Raw genomic sequence first — 16,072 nt, forward strand, 5'->3', positions numbered from 1 at the left:
AGAAATGTGCAAACTATTTTTGGCTCAGTGGCCACACAAAGAGGCAGCGGACTGCTGCCTTTGGCCTGTGAGTCACGGTTTGCCTACTTTTGTACCAGAACACCATCTACAGGGATTACGGTCTGCTTGATTCACTGTTGAAACCCCAGAACCCAAAACAGGGCCTGGCACCCAGGAGGCTCTCAGTAGATGTTTCTCGAGTGAGGAAATGAACAGAACGATGAGTTGGGTAGCAAGTTACTGAAGGAGTGGAGACGTGAGTGAACATTCGAGAGCCGGTTCAATCCTACGCTCAGGGCTTCAGTTTACCCGTGTCTGAACCTAGGCAGGCTCCCCCAGGAAGACGTAGAAAGAGATCAGAAGGCTGAGGCCAGAGTTGCAATTCAGCATCTTTATTCTTCCCCTTGAGCTCGAGGGTGATCCTGACAAACAGCTTCTGCCAGGAGAGGCAGAAAGGACTGGGCTGGGCGGGGATTCCCCAAGGACCTGGTCTCCTCCCGTGGGGTTCGGTTGGGCTTAGGGCCACGATCCAAGCTCAGCATCCCTGGGGAGGAAGGAAGCAGACCACTCTGCAAGCTCTGTGGCCCCCCTACCTCCAAGAGCCATGTTAATGGGAACCAGCCACCTCCACACGCCAGGCTTGAGGGACCTGGAGAGCGGCCCCATCTTCCTCCACATGCACAGGAACATGCATGCGCACAGGGGCCCGGGGCGGAGCAGGGCAAGGTCAGTGTCCGGACACATGGCTCTGGCCTGTGGCCCAGTTGGCAAACATAAAGCCTAGACTGATGGCCATGAAGAGGACCCCCAGGAGACCAAAACACAGAGCCTGTGGACGAGAGGGAGAGAAGATGGGGCTGGTTGGCTTTCCACACCAGCACTCCTGGAAATGTTCCTCAAGCCCTCCATCCCCTCTAGAGTGCCCCATTCATTCCTGACCTTCCTGCTCTCTCCCCTTCCTTAACACCAGCCCCTTCCTAAGAATTCTCCATCTTTCCAGAACCCTTCAGAGAGTATTCTCCTTTATCCTCCTTGAAAGTTCTCCCTACCCTCTTCTAATAGCGCTCCTTCCATCTGCCTGTAGAATGCTCCCTCTGTCTTTGCAGACCCCGCTGGTGCTCTGTCTGCTCAGCCCCTTCCTAAAACAATCTCCTTCATTCTTCCAGACCACCCGCCCTCCTTTCCCCCAGCCCCCTCGGGACAATGTTCCTTTTTATCCCTGGCCATCCTGGGGTGCTCCCTCCTCAGAATGCTCCCTCTTTCCCCAGCCCTCCCCTGGAATGCTCACCTGGATCTTAGGCCAGGAGTAGAGGGGCTCCACCTCAGATGGCACAATGCGGAGGTAGAAGATGCTAGGAAGGATGAAGATGAGGCTGGGGGCTGAGGTGGACCCTGGAGGACAAGCAGGAGGGACAGAAGTCAATGTAAGTTTGGAGTATAAGGCCCATATTAGGTGGGGTCTGGGACTGGGGCTGGGGGTACTAACCAATAACCCCAAAGATATCCCGGATGGTCGGCACGCAAATGACAAGAACATTGACCAAGACAAGCAGGATCAGGGCAATGGCCACATGTCGTGGCCAGCTGAAGTCCCTGCTTGGGAAGAGCAGCTGCTGCAGGGCCCGGCGGATCTGTGGTCAGAGTAGGGTAAGACACCAGTCAGGGCCCAAGAGCTGTTGCCCCCCTCCGTGTGGTCATCTGGCTTGAACTCCACCCTCTGAGCATCCATGTGTGCCTCCATCCCCTGTGAGGTCCCTGATCCTCCCTCCATCTGACTATCTACATGTCCACCTGGTCTGAGCTTCTGTCTGTACCTCCAGCTTCTGAATGAGCACCTTGCCACCCTTCTGATAATCCATGCCTCTTCCTTCTGTCTGATCACCCATCGATGCCTCGACCCGCGCTCTGGAATCTCTGCCTCCCTGTCTGACCGGCCTCCTGTCCTTCCATTCCGTCTGAGATCCCTGCCTCTCTCGCCATCTGACTACCTCTCTCTCCCTCCTCTGTCTAGTCACCCCACCCCCCATCTGAGAGCCTGGTCCCTCTTATACCTCACTATTTCTGCCTCCACCCATCCTAAGGGATGCTGTCCATCCCTGTCTCTTCATTCTGACTGTCCATCTCTCTCTGCCTCTACCCTGACTATTCCTGCCTCCCTCTTCTGCCTGGCCAGACATCTGGTGCCTCCTTCCTCCAGCTGACTACCCCTCCCCCCACTCATTCTCTCTGTCCTGCCACCGATGTCCCCTTTCTGTCCGACCATCAGTTTTTGCCTCCTCTGTCCACCTGCCTACTCTGCCTTCCCTATCTGTCCACCCCCGCCTCCTCCATCCATCCATCCATCCATCGGCTCCTGCCTCCGCCCCGCAGCCAAACATCCCTGCCTACACCCTCCACGCATGTCCGTCCGCTCCGGGCCCCGCCCCCAAGCTCCCGACCCCGCCCCCACGTACAGGGAACAGCACGACCGGCACAGTGAGAGTCACCGCAAGCAGCACTGCCAGGCGCACACAGAGGATGAGCAGGTCCTGCTGGCTATACATGTGCAGCATCTCCGCCTCCACGCTATCTGGGCCGCGGGCCATGGGACACAGGATGCACGGTGTGGTGGGAGCACCAGGACCAGCGCCCCGGAAACACACACACACACACACACACACACACACGGCAACAAAATCCACATGTGCCACGTGCACCCCCTCTTTGGAAACCGACGGGTCCGGGGCACGGAGGGAAAGAGCTCAGGCTCCTGCCAGAGCAGTCTGCCCAGTCCCCACTCCAGCCCCCACCTGGCCCCAGCCCCACTCACTGTAGAAGGTGAGGTATCCAAAGGTCGCTGTGAGCCCATACATGCAGAACATGGCCCCAATGGACACGTTGGCCACGGCCTGCATTCTGTGCTTGGAGGGCCTGAGTCATAGAGGTTATGGAACGGTCATGCCCAGACCCCTGGACTTGGTGCAGGCCCCTCAAAAGGAGCCCAGGCCCTCCAGAGTCTCCTTCTTCCAGAGCTGATGTCCAGCTGGTACACACTGGGACGCCCATCTCTACGTCCCCTGTGTGACCAGCCAAGCCTCCCTCTGTCCATCCAGCTCACCCCATAGGACCATCTTTGTCTATCTCCTCTGTCTGGCCATCTCTGCCTCTCCCTCGCATCTGACCTCCATGCTGTGCCCCTATCTCATCACCCACACATCCCTCCATCATATCCTCCCTGCCCCCCTGTGCTGTCCACCTGTACCCCACTCTCTCTGACCATCCCCACCTCCTCATCCCCACCCATGCATGCTATCCCCTCCATCTGATCATTTCTGCCTCCCCACTCTGCCCATTCACACTTGTACAGAATATTTAAGCCCTAATCAGTAAAAAGGCTCTGCCCGGCACACCCCCACCAAGGCCACCTCAAACCCCTCCCCCAGCACGATCTAGCCACGATCAAGCCACAGTACCAGGACTACTTGAGGGATTGTGGGACATTATGACTATCGTACCACCTACGCCCACTTGCCTGCCCACTCACCGGCAGAGCTCTGTGTAGATGGGCAGCACCTCGGGGTGGCAGACGAAGGCAAAAGCCATAATGGGCACTGTGTAGAACATCTAGGGGAATGGCCCACATACCCGAGATTAGAACCTACAGGGGTCTCTCCCCCACCCCTCTTCCCCCTGGCCCCACCATGGGAGCCCCCTAATGTCCGATGCCCAGCTCCACTCTGAGCAGGATAGGACCAGAGGTGCAAGCTCTATCCACGCACGCGCACACCCACCTGTGAGTCCACGGTGAACATCTGGGCCTCACAGCTCCTGTTGAGTCCCTGGATGGGAAGGCCCGGGGGATTCTTGCTCTCCACTGCTGTCTCATTGAGACCTACAGCACAGCCAAGCTGGAACTTCTTGTAGATGACCTGGGGGAGGGTGGGGAAGTGAGGTCATGGGGAAGGCTACGTCCCCATGTTCCAAACTCTTTCTTCGCTTTTTTCATGTCCTTCTCCCTCAGACTCACCGAAATGAGGAAAAACAGCATACAGGTCAAAGAGAGACCACTGGTATACCCCAGGTAGCCTGCAAGGGGTAATACACAGAGCCTCAGAAATCAAGGGACCCCCCATCTAGCAAATATCAAACCCTAGTTTGGCCTTTCAGGCCACCTCACCCCAATTAGGCCACCCTCTTGCACAAGCTTTTACTTTTACTGGACCCACCTCCCCTCCATAGCAAACTCCTATTCATCTGTTAAAGCCCACCTCACACAAGCTCTCCCCTGGTATGTCACCGCCCTCGAAAATGGGGGTTTTCTCAATCTGGCTCCCCTTCTCTAAATCCACTATCCAATGACCAACACAGGAAGCCTCTTACCCAAGTGTCTCATGAGGGCAAGTGGCAGGATGATTAACACACTGACGATGATGATGAGGAGGTTTCCCTTCAGGAACCAGCCCCTGGGGAGACAGGCAAACACAGTGACTAGCTGCCTGCCAAAGAAAACCATCAGGCAGGCACTCGTAGAAGACAGCCGAACAGACGGATTTCTGCCTGCAGTCGGGGGAGATGAGCTGACGCCTCAGCTGTGAGAAGTCATTCAGGCCGTCACAGTGACAAATGGCACAATGGGATGGGCAGAAAGGGCCAGAAGGGTAATCAGACTGTCAGTCGAACCCTGTCAAAGGGACACAGCTAAGAACACACACACACAGGCAGACAAAACTGTGCCGTCAGACTCGCAAGCGGACATACAACCAGATGGGCAGACAGGACCCCGAATCAGTGAGACTCCCGCAGTCCAACACACGGTACCGGACACAGAGTGAGTCCTGACCTGATGCGTCCCACGGGTCGAACAACAGTCTGATGATCAGGCAATGGTGCAAAGTCAGACAAGAAGTCAGGAAGACACACATGTGGTTGTCTGAACAGCTCAAGGTGTGTGTTGAACACCTAAAAGGAGCTGGGCCAACTTGGCCACACAGCCAAAGATCGAAATAGAGGCAAAACCAACCAGCTCTTGTTGGGACCCAGCTCAAAGAAAGAATGGGATCTGTACGGATATTGGAGGGGGGTGCCTAGACAAGACAGTTAATACAGAACCGGCTGAAAAACTGCTCATTTGTCCAAAAGAATTGTATTAATTGCCTACTATGTTCCAGGCACTCACACACCATCTCGTACACACAGTGACACAGAAATAAACCAACAAAGCACCACTGAGCACATAGTCGCTGGGAACTAATTATAGTAATTAGATACACCTCATCACACAGCTTGTCAGCTACCTAAACAGTTTCAGAATCAAACCCGAAGATCTAAGAGGATACACGGAGTCAGCCGTCACATACAAACAACTGAACAGACTCAGCCAGCAGAGGGATCGAAAGTCAAGGGGCGCCTGGGTGGCTCGGTCAGTTAAATGTTTGCCTTCGGCTCAGGTCATGGTCCCAGGGTCCTGGGATCGAGCCCCGCGTCGGGCTCCCTGCTCAGCGGGAAGCCTGCTTCTCCCTCCCCCACTCCCCCTGCTTGTGTTCCTTCTCTTGCTGTGTCTCTGTCAAATAAATAAATAAAATCAAGCATGCCATCAACTAGATGCATTCTCAGAACAGTGGTCAAACACACATGGTGGGAACCATAGTCCAGAGGACATATCGTCATAGTTGAGGATCACACACACACACACACACACACAGCCAGAAGGAACTTGCCAGAAAAAAATGGCTGCCAAATTAAACAGAGATGGGAGTCCACTGGCGCATACAGTCAGAGCCAATCACATACCCATAGTTGGCACCACAGTACACCACACGCTCGCACTTACAGCCAGACAGATTTCGGCAGCCTGAGGGACCCTCAATCAAACAGAATCTGCCGGACGGGGAAAAGTCAGAGTAAGCAGATGTCAGACACACATGGTTGGACTCCCAGCACAGAGGACACAGCTGTAGCCAGCTGTGGTGCAGCTGGCCAGAGAGCCGGCCAGTACTACGGTCCAGAACCAAATCCACAGGGCTTTGGGCTACTTGATGTGTACAGTCACATGGTCAGCCTCGGAGTCGACTGGACATACGGAGTCAGCTACCAGACAGAGTCAGCCGGAGCAACAGTCACCAAAACCAACCCGTGGTCTACCAGATAGAGCAACGGTCACACGCGCTGTTGGCCTCACAAAATAGAAGCATCACAGTCTGACCCCACTGGCCTGCCCAACAGTCTCAGAACACCTGGGAGTCAGCTGCGCACAGAGTTGAAGAGAGCAGGCAGACCGCACAGGTAGACTCAATGGCCTGCCGGCCAGAGCCAAGGGGTGTTGCTCACTCACCCCTCAGGGTCCATGTCCAGGAAGGTGCCGATAACCAGGGGGAGTTCGGATTTGATGATGAACAGGTAACTGGACATGGCTGGTGCAGGTGGGGGGAGGTATAAGCAGAAGGATTCCCCTCATCCCCCCAGCCCAGCCTGAGGAAGCCCACCCCACCCCACCCTCTTCCCCCAAGCTGATCCCCTACCTCCCAGAGTCCTCACCCCCAACATTGTGCAGACAGATCACCGCGGCCACCACTACCTTCCCCGCGGGCCCCAGAGCCCTCTGTCCCAGCTGCTCATAGGCTCGGATCCCTGGGGTAGGAAGACAGGAGGGAATGGGTTGTGGGTCCAGGAGGCCAGGCCAGGGGTGAGGGGGTGGGGGTGGGCCCAAGGGTCAGGGAGCTGAGGAGCTGGGACCGGGGGTAATTGGGTCTGATTGATGGAAGCTGGAGGTGAGGGTTAAGCAGTTCGGGGTGCGGTTGAGGTGGAGCCTGGGAGGTGGGATCTGTGACCAGGGAGAAGGCTGGGGGCTGGAGGTGGGTAGTGGGTGTCTTGGGGTCATGGGGCTGGCTTCCACAATTAGGGGGAGCTAGAGACTGAGGAGTGGGGGTTAGAAGCAGAATGTAGTAATCTGGGTGTGGGGAGGGTCTGAGAAATGAGGTTTGGTGTCAGACTGAGGGGTGAGGGATGAGGATTGGGAGGTGGGGACCTGGGAGCCCAGTTAAGTTCTGAGGGCCACCGTGCAGTCTGAGAGCTGGAGTCCAGGGAGTTGAGGATGGAGTCTGGGGTCCTGGGTCCAAGATCTGGGGGTGTGGTATGTTCAGTGTGGTTATGTTCGGAATCTAGGGTTTGGGTTGAGGTCTAGGGTCTCAGGTCGGAGGGGTGGGTCCAGAGTCTGGGGTCCAAGATACGGGTCGAGCTCCAGGCCTTACCTACAACGCCAGCACAGGTCAGCAGGAGATGGATGGAGTATGAAGACAGAAGAGCAATGCATAGCAACAGGGCCCTGTGACAGATGGCCCAGCTCAGACTTGGCCCCCAGGCCCCCGGCTTGGCCCACACAGCACCCCTGCCCTGCCCCACACCCGCAGGCTGCCCAGGACTCACAAGAAGAAGAGGACCCCTGTGTGGGCCATGGCATAGGCCAGTCCCAGGATGCCGCTGCCCATGATGGCGTTGCTGAGATTGAACACTGACATTCCAAACGATGTCTTCCCCTCGAACTGTGGGGGAAGGGGCCAGGCCCGGGCACACATGGGGAGGGAGACCAGGTAAGGAGACCAGGGCTGGGGCCCAGGAAAGACTAGGGGAGAAGTGAATGGGGCAGGGAGAAGCCCAGAAAGGGCCCTAGGACGGAGGCTAGGAAGGAAAAGGAGTTGAAGCCAGGGACAAGCTGGAAAAGCAAGAGCTGGGAAGGAAGAGCTAGGAGAAACTTCGGAGGGGAGAAGCTGGAAGTGGAGAAGAACAGGGTAGAGTGCAGCAGTCACCAGAGGCAAAACAGCTAGGGAGGGGAGCAGCTGGGGACTGGGGAGCAGCTGGGGCAGGAAACAGCTAGGCAGGGAAGCCCCGGGAAGAGGGAACAGTAGGGGAAGAGAGGAGCTGGGCAAGGTGCAGCTGGGACAGATCCTGTGAGGTCACTCACATCCATGAACTCGATTGGCTTCCTCCCTGGAGCAGGAGGATGGCTGGGCAGAAAGCCTTCGCGTTCCTGCCTGTAGCTGGAGAGGGCAGAGAAATCCGGGGTGGGGGGGTGGGGGGGGTGAGGGGGTAATCCTGACCCCTGGCCTTGTCCCCTTGGGCCCCTGACTCACCCCAGAGCATCCGCAGGGAGGGCTCCGTTCATCTTTGGGTCCTGCAGCTCCATGCTGTGGGCCGAGAAATGGGGGTGGGGGGTCAGAGATGAGGCAGGGGGGCTACAAAGTGGGGAGAGCTAGATCAAGAGGGTAGGGGGTCAGATAGAGACAGATGGAGAACCAGAGAGATGGGGAGATAAATGGGGAGACTCAAAGACAACAGTGAGAGGCAACGGAGGAAGACATGGGAGGCAGAGAAGGGAACCGGAGGGGGAGAGATGCCAACAGTTACTCAGACAAGCAGAAAAAGAGGGCAGCGAGAGACAAATAGAGGGGGAGGGGGAGAGAGAGACTCAGAGAGAAAGGGAGAGAGAGGGACCCCCCAGAGGACGAGATGGCCATCTGGAGCTGGGATAGCCTGTCCTCCCAGACCCCACTCTTACTCAGTCTCTCTTGCTGCCTCTTTCCTTGCCGGCCCCCCCCCACACCCCCCCTCCCTCCACCCTCACCGCTTGGCCAAGCCTCTCACTCCTTACAGGGACACGTGTCGGCCTGGCTGCCCCACCCCTCCTAACGCCCCCTACCCCCCTCCTCCCAGCCTGGGCCCTGAGCCTGAGCCGGGAGCTGATGCAACCTGTTGAAGGAGCTGGAGGTGGGGGGGGGGGGCGCGGGCTTGGAGACCCTAGCCCCCCCCCAGGCTACAAACTGCTCTCTGCCACAACTCTGAATATCCTCACTAGAGGCCGGAGACAATTCCCCAAACTGAGCCTCCTTCCAGGGATACAAGTGACCCAGGGATCCCCATTTAATCCCCTTTTTAGGGATTAGAGAAGTATTTTTCTGGGACCCCTGTCAAGTCTTAAACACTCGTTCTCCTGGCAGAAGTAACTTTAGAGACGCTTCCAGACTTAAGATCCTTCCTGGTCTTGGGGTGTCTCAGGAACCTGCCCTGAGCCCTAATTTCCCCTCCTGAGGATGAGCTATCTCTGAGACCTTCATCAAAAGCCCCCTCCCAGGGCCTGATACGTTTTTTGGTGGGGGTGCTCCGCAATCCCCAAGCGAGCCTGGAGCCCCGGTTTTCTGGATGGAGTGTCTCCGAAGAAACCCCCAGCCCAGAGCTCACTTCCTGGGAGTGCGGCATCTCAGAAACCCCCATGCAAGGTGCCCATCATTGCTAAAAGTGCCTCCGGGGAAACCCCCTCCCCAAGCCCCGAATCCCCTTCCCGGGAAGAGGACGCCTCTCAGGGAGCCCCATCCTCAGTCGCGAGCACTCTCTGGAGACTCTCACCCACTTCTGAATTAGCTTCCTGGGAGCAGGGCACCAAAAGGACTCCCCCTCCCATTCAATTCCCCGCTAGCGCTAAAAAGGTCTCCAGGGAACCCCTCCCCCGAGGCTCCCCCAGGAAACCTCTCCCGGGATCCCCACTCGTGCGTCGGGGGTCTCAGGAGCCCCATCCCGGCCAGCGCCCCCTCCTCACCTCCCTGCTCCTCTGAGCTCCCGAAGCGGCAGTAACTCACTAGGGCTCTGGGACCCCACGGCCGGCGCGGCTCCCCCTCCGCGGACCCTGCCCCCGCCCCGCCCTGTAGCCAATCAGCTCGGCCGCGCTTGCTAGGTGGCTAATCAGCGCCGCCCGAGCCGCATCTGGCCCGCGGATTATTTTTTTTCTGGGAAGAACTTTTAATTTTAATTTAGTTTCCCTCCATCTGGCTCTGGGAGGAGGAAAGAGGGTGGGGGAGGAGGGCGCTTCTCTCCTTCACCTGGACCCACGTGGAGAGAGACAGAGGTGTGTGGGGGCCTTGAGTGGGGAGGGGGGAAGGTGGACAGAAAGACTGAGGGAGTAGATCCACACCTAGAGAGAGGGCCAGGCAGGCAGGGGCCACTGACGCAGAGATCGGACACACAGCGGGGAGGGACAGATGGAGGGAAAAGATGCAGAGAGGAGAGACAGAGATCGTAAGAGAAACAATCACAAAATAGAGATAGGCGGGCAGGAGAAACAAAACAAAGACAGACGACAGGAGGACAGAAAGACAGCCGTGTTGTGGAGGAGCGGTAGACAGGCAGAGGGGCAGTCATAGGGAGAAAGAGGGGCACAGACAGACTCAGAGACAGGGTGTAGGCCCATGGAAGCATCTGGAGGAAAGCAACAGGTAGTCAGGCCCAGGAATAAGCAGGAGAGACAACTGGAAGATAGACAGGTGGACGCAGCCAGACACATCCCCAGAGGCTGGGAACAGACACACCAGCCCGGAGAGCCAAGGGGACAGAGGGAGTGGTTGAGGCAGGGAGACACCTAGAGGGACAGATGACAATAGGTCGAGAGAGGCTGATTCAGGCAGAGGGGCAGACAGGGTGGATGGACAGGCCTGAGAGCAGCAAGGGGACAGGGACAGGGACAGGCAGAGCCAACCCACTATAGACTGACCTCAGATATAGAGAGAGATAGCCTGGCCTAGCCAAAAACGGACCTTAGATCTTGGGGGTCCCCAGAGAGAGGCGGGGGGACATTTGTGGTTGGGTGGGGAGTGTGGATCTACACTGTCTGCAAACAAGGCACGCCCTAAAGTCCTGGACCCCAGCCCAGGCTTTGGGTGGGGCCTGTCCACACCCTAACCAAGGAGCCCCACTGTCTGTGTGTCTGCCTTATATGTGGGTCCGTCTGTTCACTCCCATCCAAGCATGTGACAGGCATGTCTGTCCCAGGCAAGGCATGTGTCTCCTGCACAGAGTCAGGCGGATTGGACTTGGGGTCCAGGCCCAGCTGCTTGAGGTCCCGGTGGACAAGAGGCCTCTGTCCGGGCCTCTTCACCCTCCTGCCCACCCCCCCGCCTCGGGGAGCAGAGAATTCCCGGAAAGGCCAGGGGCTGGCTGGGGCTTCAAAGCTGGCCTAGATGCCCCCACCCTACCCGCAGTCAGTCGGAGGAGGGTAAGGGACGGGGCGTTTACTTCCCCCCAGCAGGAGAGAGCCTCCTGCGCGCTCAGGGATCACAACCCCATCCAGGGCTCAGAATCGGAGGCCGACCCACCACCGCCCGCAGAAGTGCGCACTTGCGCGCAGACCCACAGCCGCACACAGAGAATACAGGCTGACAGATGAACACACAGAGCCCGCACCTGGGGCGCCCAGGCCTTGGGACACTCACACGCTCACAGCTGCACCAAGTGACCTGCCACGACAAGGTATCACCACCCACACATGGACACAGGGCAGGCCCACGCTGATTTCCAGCCACTCCGGACTCACAGCTATCATCCCGCACAGACTTGGCAGCCCTACCCCAGGGAGCACACGAATAGGACTTCACACAGCTGTCGACATCAGACGGGGGTGCGGCGGCGGGGGGTGGGGAACAGTGTCTCTCGTACAGATGATTCCAGCTTCAGACAATCCTGAAGGCCCATGTCCAGATTCAGGCTCTATGATGATACCTCTGTGCATGCGAACTCACGTGTGAACTCGTGAGCCCGGGTGACCACACAGGGCTCTCTCGTCACAGAGAGGGGCATTCACGGGCAGGCACGACCGTACAAAGAAGCTGCCGTCACGCACCCACACACCATCCCGGTCACGCAGACAGCTGCGCACAGCCATGAACACAGACAGCCGGTCGCAAATCAAGTCAGAAGAAACGTGCAGGGAGCGCGTTGTGAATTCACAATAAATACAGGCGCGTGGACAGGAAAGGCAGGGATGCGGAGAGGACACTGAACTATCGGGATGACGAGGAAATCCAGAAACTACATCTCAAAGGAACATGAAGAGGAAACAAAGGAACCAGATAGGACACATACAGTGGCCCCAAGAGAAACACCCATGGGGCGCGCACACACAGTCGCTCACCACAACCAGACACAAATACGGCGGCAGAGAAGAAAGACACACGGACACAGGAGACACGCACGTCCGGGCGAGACACATAAACACACTCGGCACCCATGAGCGTTACAAAGGAGACACAGAAACGCCCCAGGGACATACACACGCAACCCCATGCAGATGAACTGCAGAAGCAGACCTCAGCAAGGCATGCAGGGGCCACAGGTAAAACACACGAGTTGGCCAGGCGGTCATAGATTCAAGATACAGCGAGGTAAGCTACACAGCACGATGTGGGTGGAGCTCACATGTGTGTGTTTGAGGCTGAGAACATGTACAGGCAGATGACATACACCGAGGATATCCAAACACACACACACACACACACACACACACACACTTCCCTTGTCTATCCCAGCCTATTCTGCTGTCTCTCTCTCCTCTCATATTCCACCTTCTCCGCCCCCCTCCCCCCCGCCCCGAGCCATTACACATCTGTGCTACAGACCAGCCAGGGAAAGAGACACCTGTCGGCAGAGGCCTTGGCCTACATAGCTATGGTATGCGTGTTGGGGGGCGGGGGGGGCTGGCGAGGGGGAGAGGTGGCTAGGCAGGTGTCTAGATTTCAAGAAAAGATGAAGCGTCCTGTCCAAAGAACTAGTGTACCTTGGACAAAAAAACAGATGCCCCCACCCACCACATCCCAGCAGCAGTTTCCTGCCCTGATCATTCATTCCCCTGCCCTCACAGGGCCTTCTTAGGCCCTCCAGCATTGCCCAGGGCCGGGCCATCAGGCACACAGCAGGTGCTCAATAAATGCCACGTATCGAGTGTCCTCTTATCATCATTTTTATTTTTATTTCTGCCAAGTGACCTCTTCTAGGGGAGGGACAAACCCTCATCCAGCCCCGCGCCCCATAGCTTAGCTAAGTTTCAGGGCAAACGGCAAGTGTTCAACATATGCTGGTAGGAGGAAAAACAAAGGGAAAGTGAAATCTGGCTGCGGAGGGAGGGCAGCTTGCTTTAGAAGGAACAGATGTCTTTAAGCTTGACCGAGGCCTTGAGTCTGTGCCAGGGATAAGAAGGCTTTGTTAGTTCATCGAAGTTAAGGTCCTTTCGCGGGGTCATTTAAGGCTTTTGTGGGTTCGGTAAAGCAGACCCTTGTGTGACATTTGGGATTGCGATCGAGTCTATTAGAAGTCGGTTTGGGTTCCTGTGGGTTCTTATAAGCAGATCCCTGCTTTTCATTAAAACAGGTCACTGCTCAGCAGCCTTCAAGGGAGGGAGCCACAGAGCCAAGCAGTTAACAGCGTGAGCTTTCCCAGCTCTGCCACTTACTAGCTGTGTGGCCTGGGGCAAGTTCTGAAACCTCGGGGTCTCCGCTTTCCCCGGGGCAGAATAACATCAAACTCTTAGGGCCCTGGGAAGACTGAATGAATTAATACAGGTAAAGCACTTAGAACAATGCCTGACCCACCATAATTGCTCAATAACATATTTGTGAAAGGAATTAATGAATTCTTCTCCGCCTGTGAAAGCAACCCCCCACTGGGCTCCATTTAGGATTCTAATCTCTCCTTTCATGCAGGCTCCCCGCCGAGAGACTCTTCCGTCCCTCAAAGCAGCCCCTGGGCAGCAAGGCTTTTTGAGTCTGTGTCTGGTCCCCTGCACCTGGACCACCCCCGTCTTTCCCTCCCCCGGTAAGATGCCCTCCGCGGTACAGAGCTGGCCTGGCAGCTCCCCGCGCCTTGACCTCTTCAGGAGGCTGAGGGAGGACACCTTTACACTCAGTGGGGTGCCGGGTGGGAGCTGCAGGCCGACACCCTACTTCGGGAAAAGCCTGGGGAGTTCAGAGCCTGGATCCCGTCCCCCAAGTCCCCCAGCCCTGCTGGAGGAAGCAAGTTGCTTTGCAAAAAAATTAAACATCCTCTTTGTGAGAGGCAAGAAAACAGGACGTGGGAAGCATCCCACAGGGTGAACATGGGCCCCCAATGCCTGGCACCCCCTCCCCTCTGTGGAGCAGCGAGCGGCCAGGTGACTTGAACCCTTGCTTTCTCACCCTTGCTCACCTCCGCAGGGGAGCCGTGTTCCCACCGCCCCCCACAAGGCCCTGGAGCGCTGCTGATCAGCTCTTGCTTCCTCCCCGGCTCTATGGGACTCCTCTGGGAAGTGCTTCTCTTCCTGTCTCTGCCCGTCTGTCTACACCTCCCAGGGCCCCCGCATAAATGCAGAACGCACCACTGAGGAAAGAATAAAGGAGCAAAGCAACAAAAGGGTGGATTCAACATATGTCTACTGAATGCCACCTGTGTGCCGGGCCCTGTCCTAGAGCCAGGAGGCAGCAGCAAACAAGACAGAACAAAATTCCTGCCTAGTGAAGCTCAGTATTTCTAAGGAATGATGAATCAATCCTTGCAGTTCTTTGAATACTCACCAAGCTTGGTCTCACTTCAGGGTCTTTGCACCTGGTGTTGCCTGTGCCTCGAATGCTCTTCCTCCAAATATTCCTAGGGTGCGTTTCCCTTTAGGTCGCAGCTCAAATGCCACCTCCTCAGAGGAGTCTTCCCTGACTACGCTGTCTAAAAGAGCAACTCAGGGGCGCCTGGGTGGCTCAGTCGGTTAAACGTCTGCCTTCGGCTGGGGTCATGATCCCGGGGTCCTGGGATCGAGCCCCGCCTAGGGCTCCCTGCTTTGCTGGGAGTCTGCTTCTCCCCCCTCCTTTTTCCCTTCCCCCTGCTCGTGCGCCACGCTCTCTCTCTCAAATAAATAAATAATTTTTTAAAAAATAAAATAAAAGCAACTCGACCCCTCTGTTACTCTCCATCCCTTTCACCCTACTTTGTTATTCTTCATAGCTTTTATCACCACCTGACATAACATCATATATTTACACATATAATAGTATGTTTAATTTAGTACAGTTACTTTAGTAAGTAAATGTATATAGATGGCAGTATATATAGCAGTACATACAAAGTCATATGCATAAGATATGTGTATTTTATATATACTCTATACAAATGCATAAATATATTATTATATTTTTCTTATATTTACATGTAACAGTATATTTATATTCATTTAATTTCCTACTAATATATAACCTATACACCAATAAATACTATACATCACTATATTTCTATATAATCACATACATATTAAGCAGCATATATGTTTATACACCTAATGTAATATATAGCCTCCCTGTATATCTATAAACCGGGGATAGTTACAGAAACTACTTCAGATGGTTGTTATTAGGATTAAAATGAGTTCAAGGAAAGAATCCAGCAGTGCACTGGAGCCTCGCACAGGTTTGCAGACTGCTTGTTCAATTTTCAGGAATTTCGCGAACCAGTTGTTAAACAGCTATTATTTAAAATGAAATAATATAAACTTACAATTAAATAAATTAGATTATTTAAGGGACGCCTGGGTGGCTCAGTCGTTAAGCGTCTGCCTTCGGCTCAGGTCATGATCCCGGGGTCCTGGGATCGAGTCCCGCATTGGGCTCCCTGCTCGGCGGGAAGCCTGTTTCTTCCCTCTCCTACTCCCCCTGCTTGTGTTCCCTCTCTCGCTATGTCTCTCTCTGTCAAATAAATAAATAAAATCTAACAAAAAATAAATTAGATTATTTCAAAGGGGATACTCAAAACTCGTCACTTCCTGATTATTTTAGTACATTCCACTATTCTCTACGCTCTTGAGGTCATTTACCCCTATTTGAACGGTATGGTAGAAATATTACATAATGGTGCACTACTGCATCTCTTCCAAACTGTGTCCCGTGACTACACGTTGGTAATTTTAAAATCTGACAAGATGATGGTATGGAAATCATGGAAAATTGGCAAATGTGAGACATCAGGGCTTCCTCCCCACCCCCCAGCCCCCCAGCCCCCCAGCCCCCGCCCAAAGAGCCGGTTGTTAGCCATTTACCAGAGCACTTAGAATAGGTGCTTGGCACATGGTAAACGCTTTAACGAATGTTTCCATTACTGTATTTACTTGTGCACCGGGTCGCGACGCAGTCTTTTTCAGTGGATCGAAGTTAAAAACGTTTGAAGAACACAGAATTACAAAAGGACAGACACTGTGCTGAGCTAACCTATTCAAATCCTCCCAATAACTCTGTGAAGCCATACTACTTATTATCCCCATTTTACA

General features: G+C 55.2%; 1 protein-coding gene across 3 annotated transcripts; it reads right to left on the reverse strand.

The window, feature by feature from the left end:
• Positions 1–377: 377 nt before the first annotated feature.
• On the reverse strand, positions 378–14,358 carry SLC38A5 (solute carrier family 38 member 5). Of its 3 annotated transcripts, none has more exons than XM_035002862.1 (16): positions 14,340–14,358; positions 8,106–8,159; positions 7,937–8,012; positions 7,402–7,517; positions 7,227–7,300; positions 6,514–6,606; positions 6,311–6,389; positions 4,360–4,442; positions 4,007–4,065; positions 3,771–3,908; positions 3,524–3,603; positions 2,810–2,910; positions 2,454–2,569; positions 1,487–1,631; positions 1,289–1,392; positions 378–829 (listed from the first exon to the last, which is right to left on the reverse strand). In XM_035002862.1, the coding sequence occupies exons 2-16, from the start codon at positions 8,156–8,158 to the stop codon at positions 728–730; spliced, it is 1,419 nt and encodes a 472-aa protein (XP_034858753.1). In that variant the 5' UTR covers position 8,159; positions 14,340–14,358; the 3' UTR covers positions 378–727. The 3 variants fall into 3 exon arrangements, with proteins under 3 accessions (XP_034858753.1, XP_034858733.1, XP_034858743.1); XM_035002842.1 differs by lacking the exon at positions 14,340–14,358 and adding an exon at positions 9,566–9,630; XM_035002852.1 differs by lacking the exon at positions 14,340–14,358 and adding an exon at positions 8,531–8,548.
• Positions 14,359–16,072: the final 1,714 nt, after the last annotated feature.

This window comes from Mirounga leonina, unplaced genomic scaffold, assembly GCF_011800145.1.
Source record: "Mirounga leonina isolate KUSES-001 unplaced genomic scaffold, KU_Mleo_1.0 Mir_101609, whole genome shotgun sequence".
NCBI lineage: Eukaryota > Metazoa > Chordata > Mammalia > Carnivora > Phocidae > Mirounga > Mirounga leonina.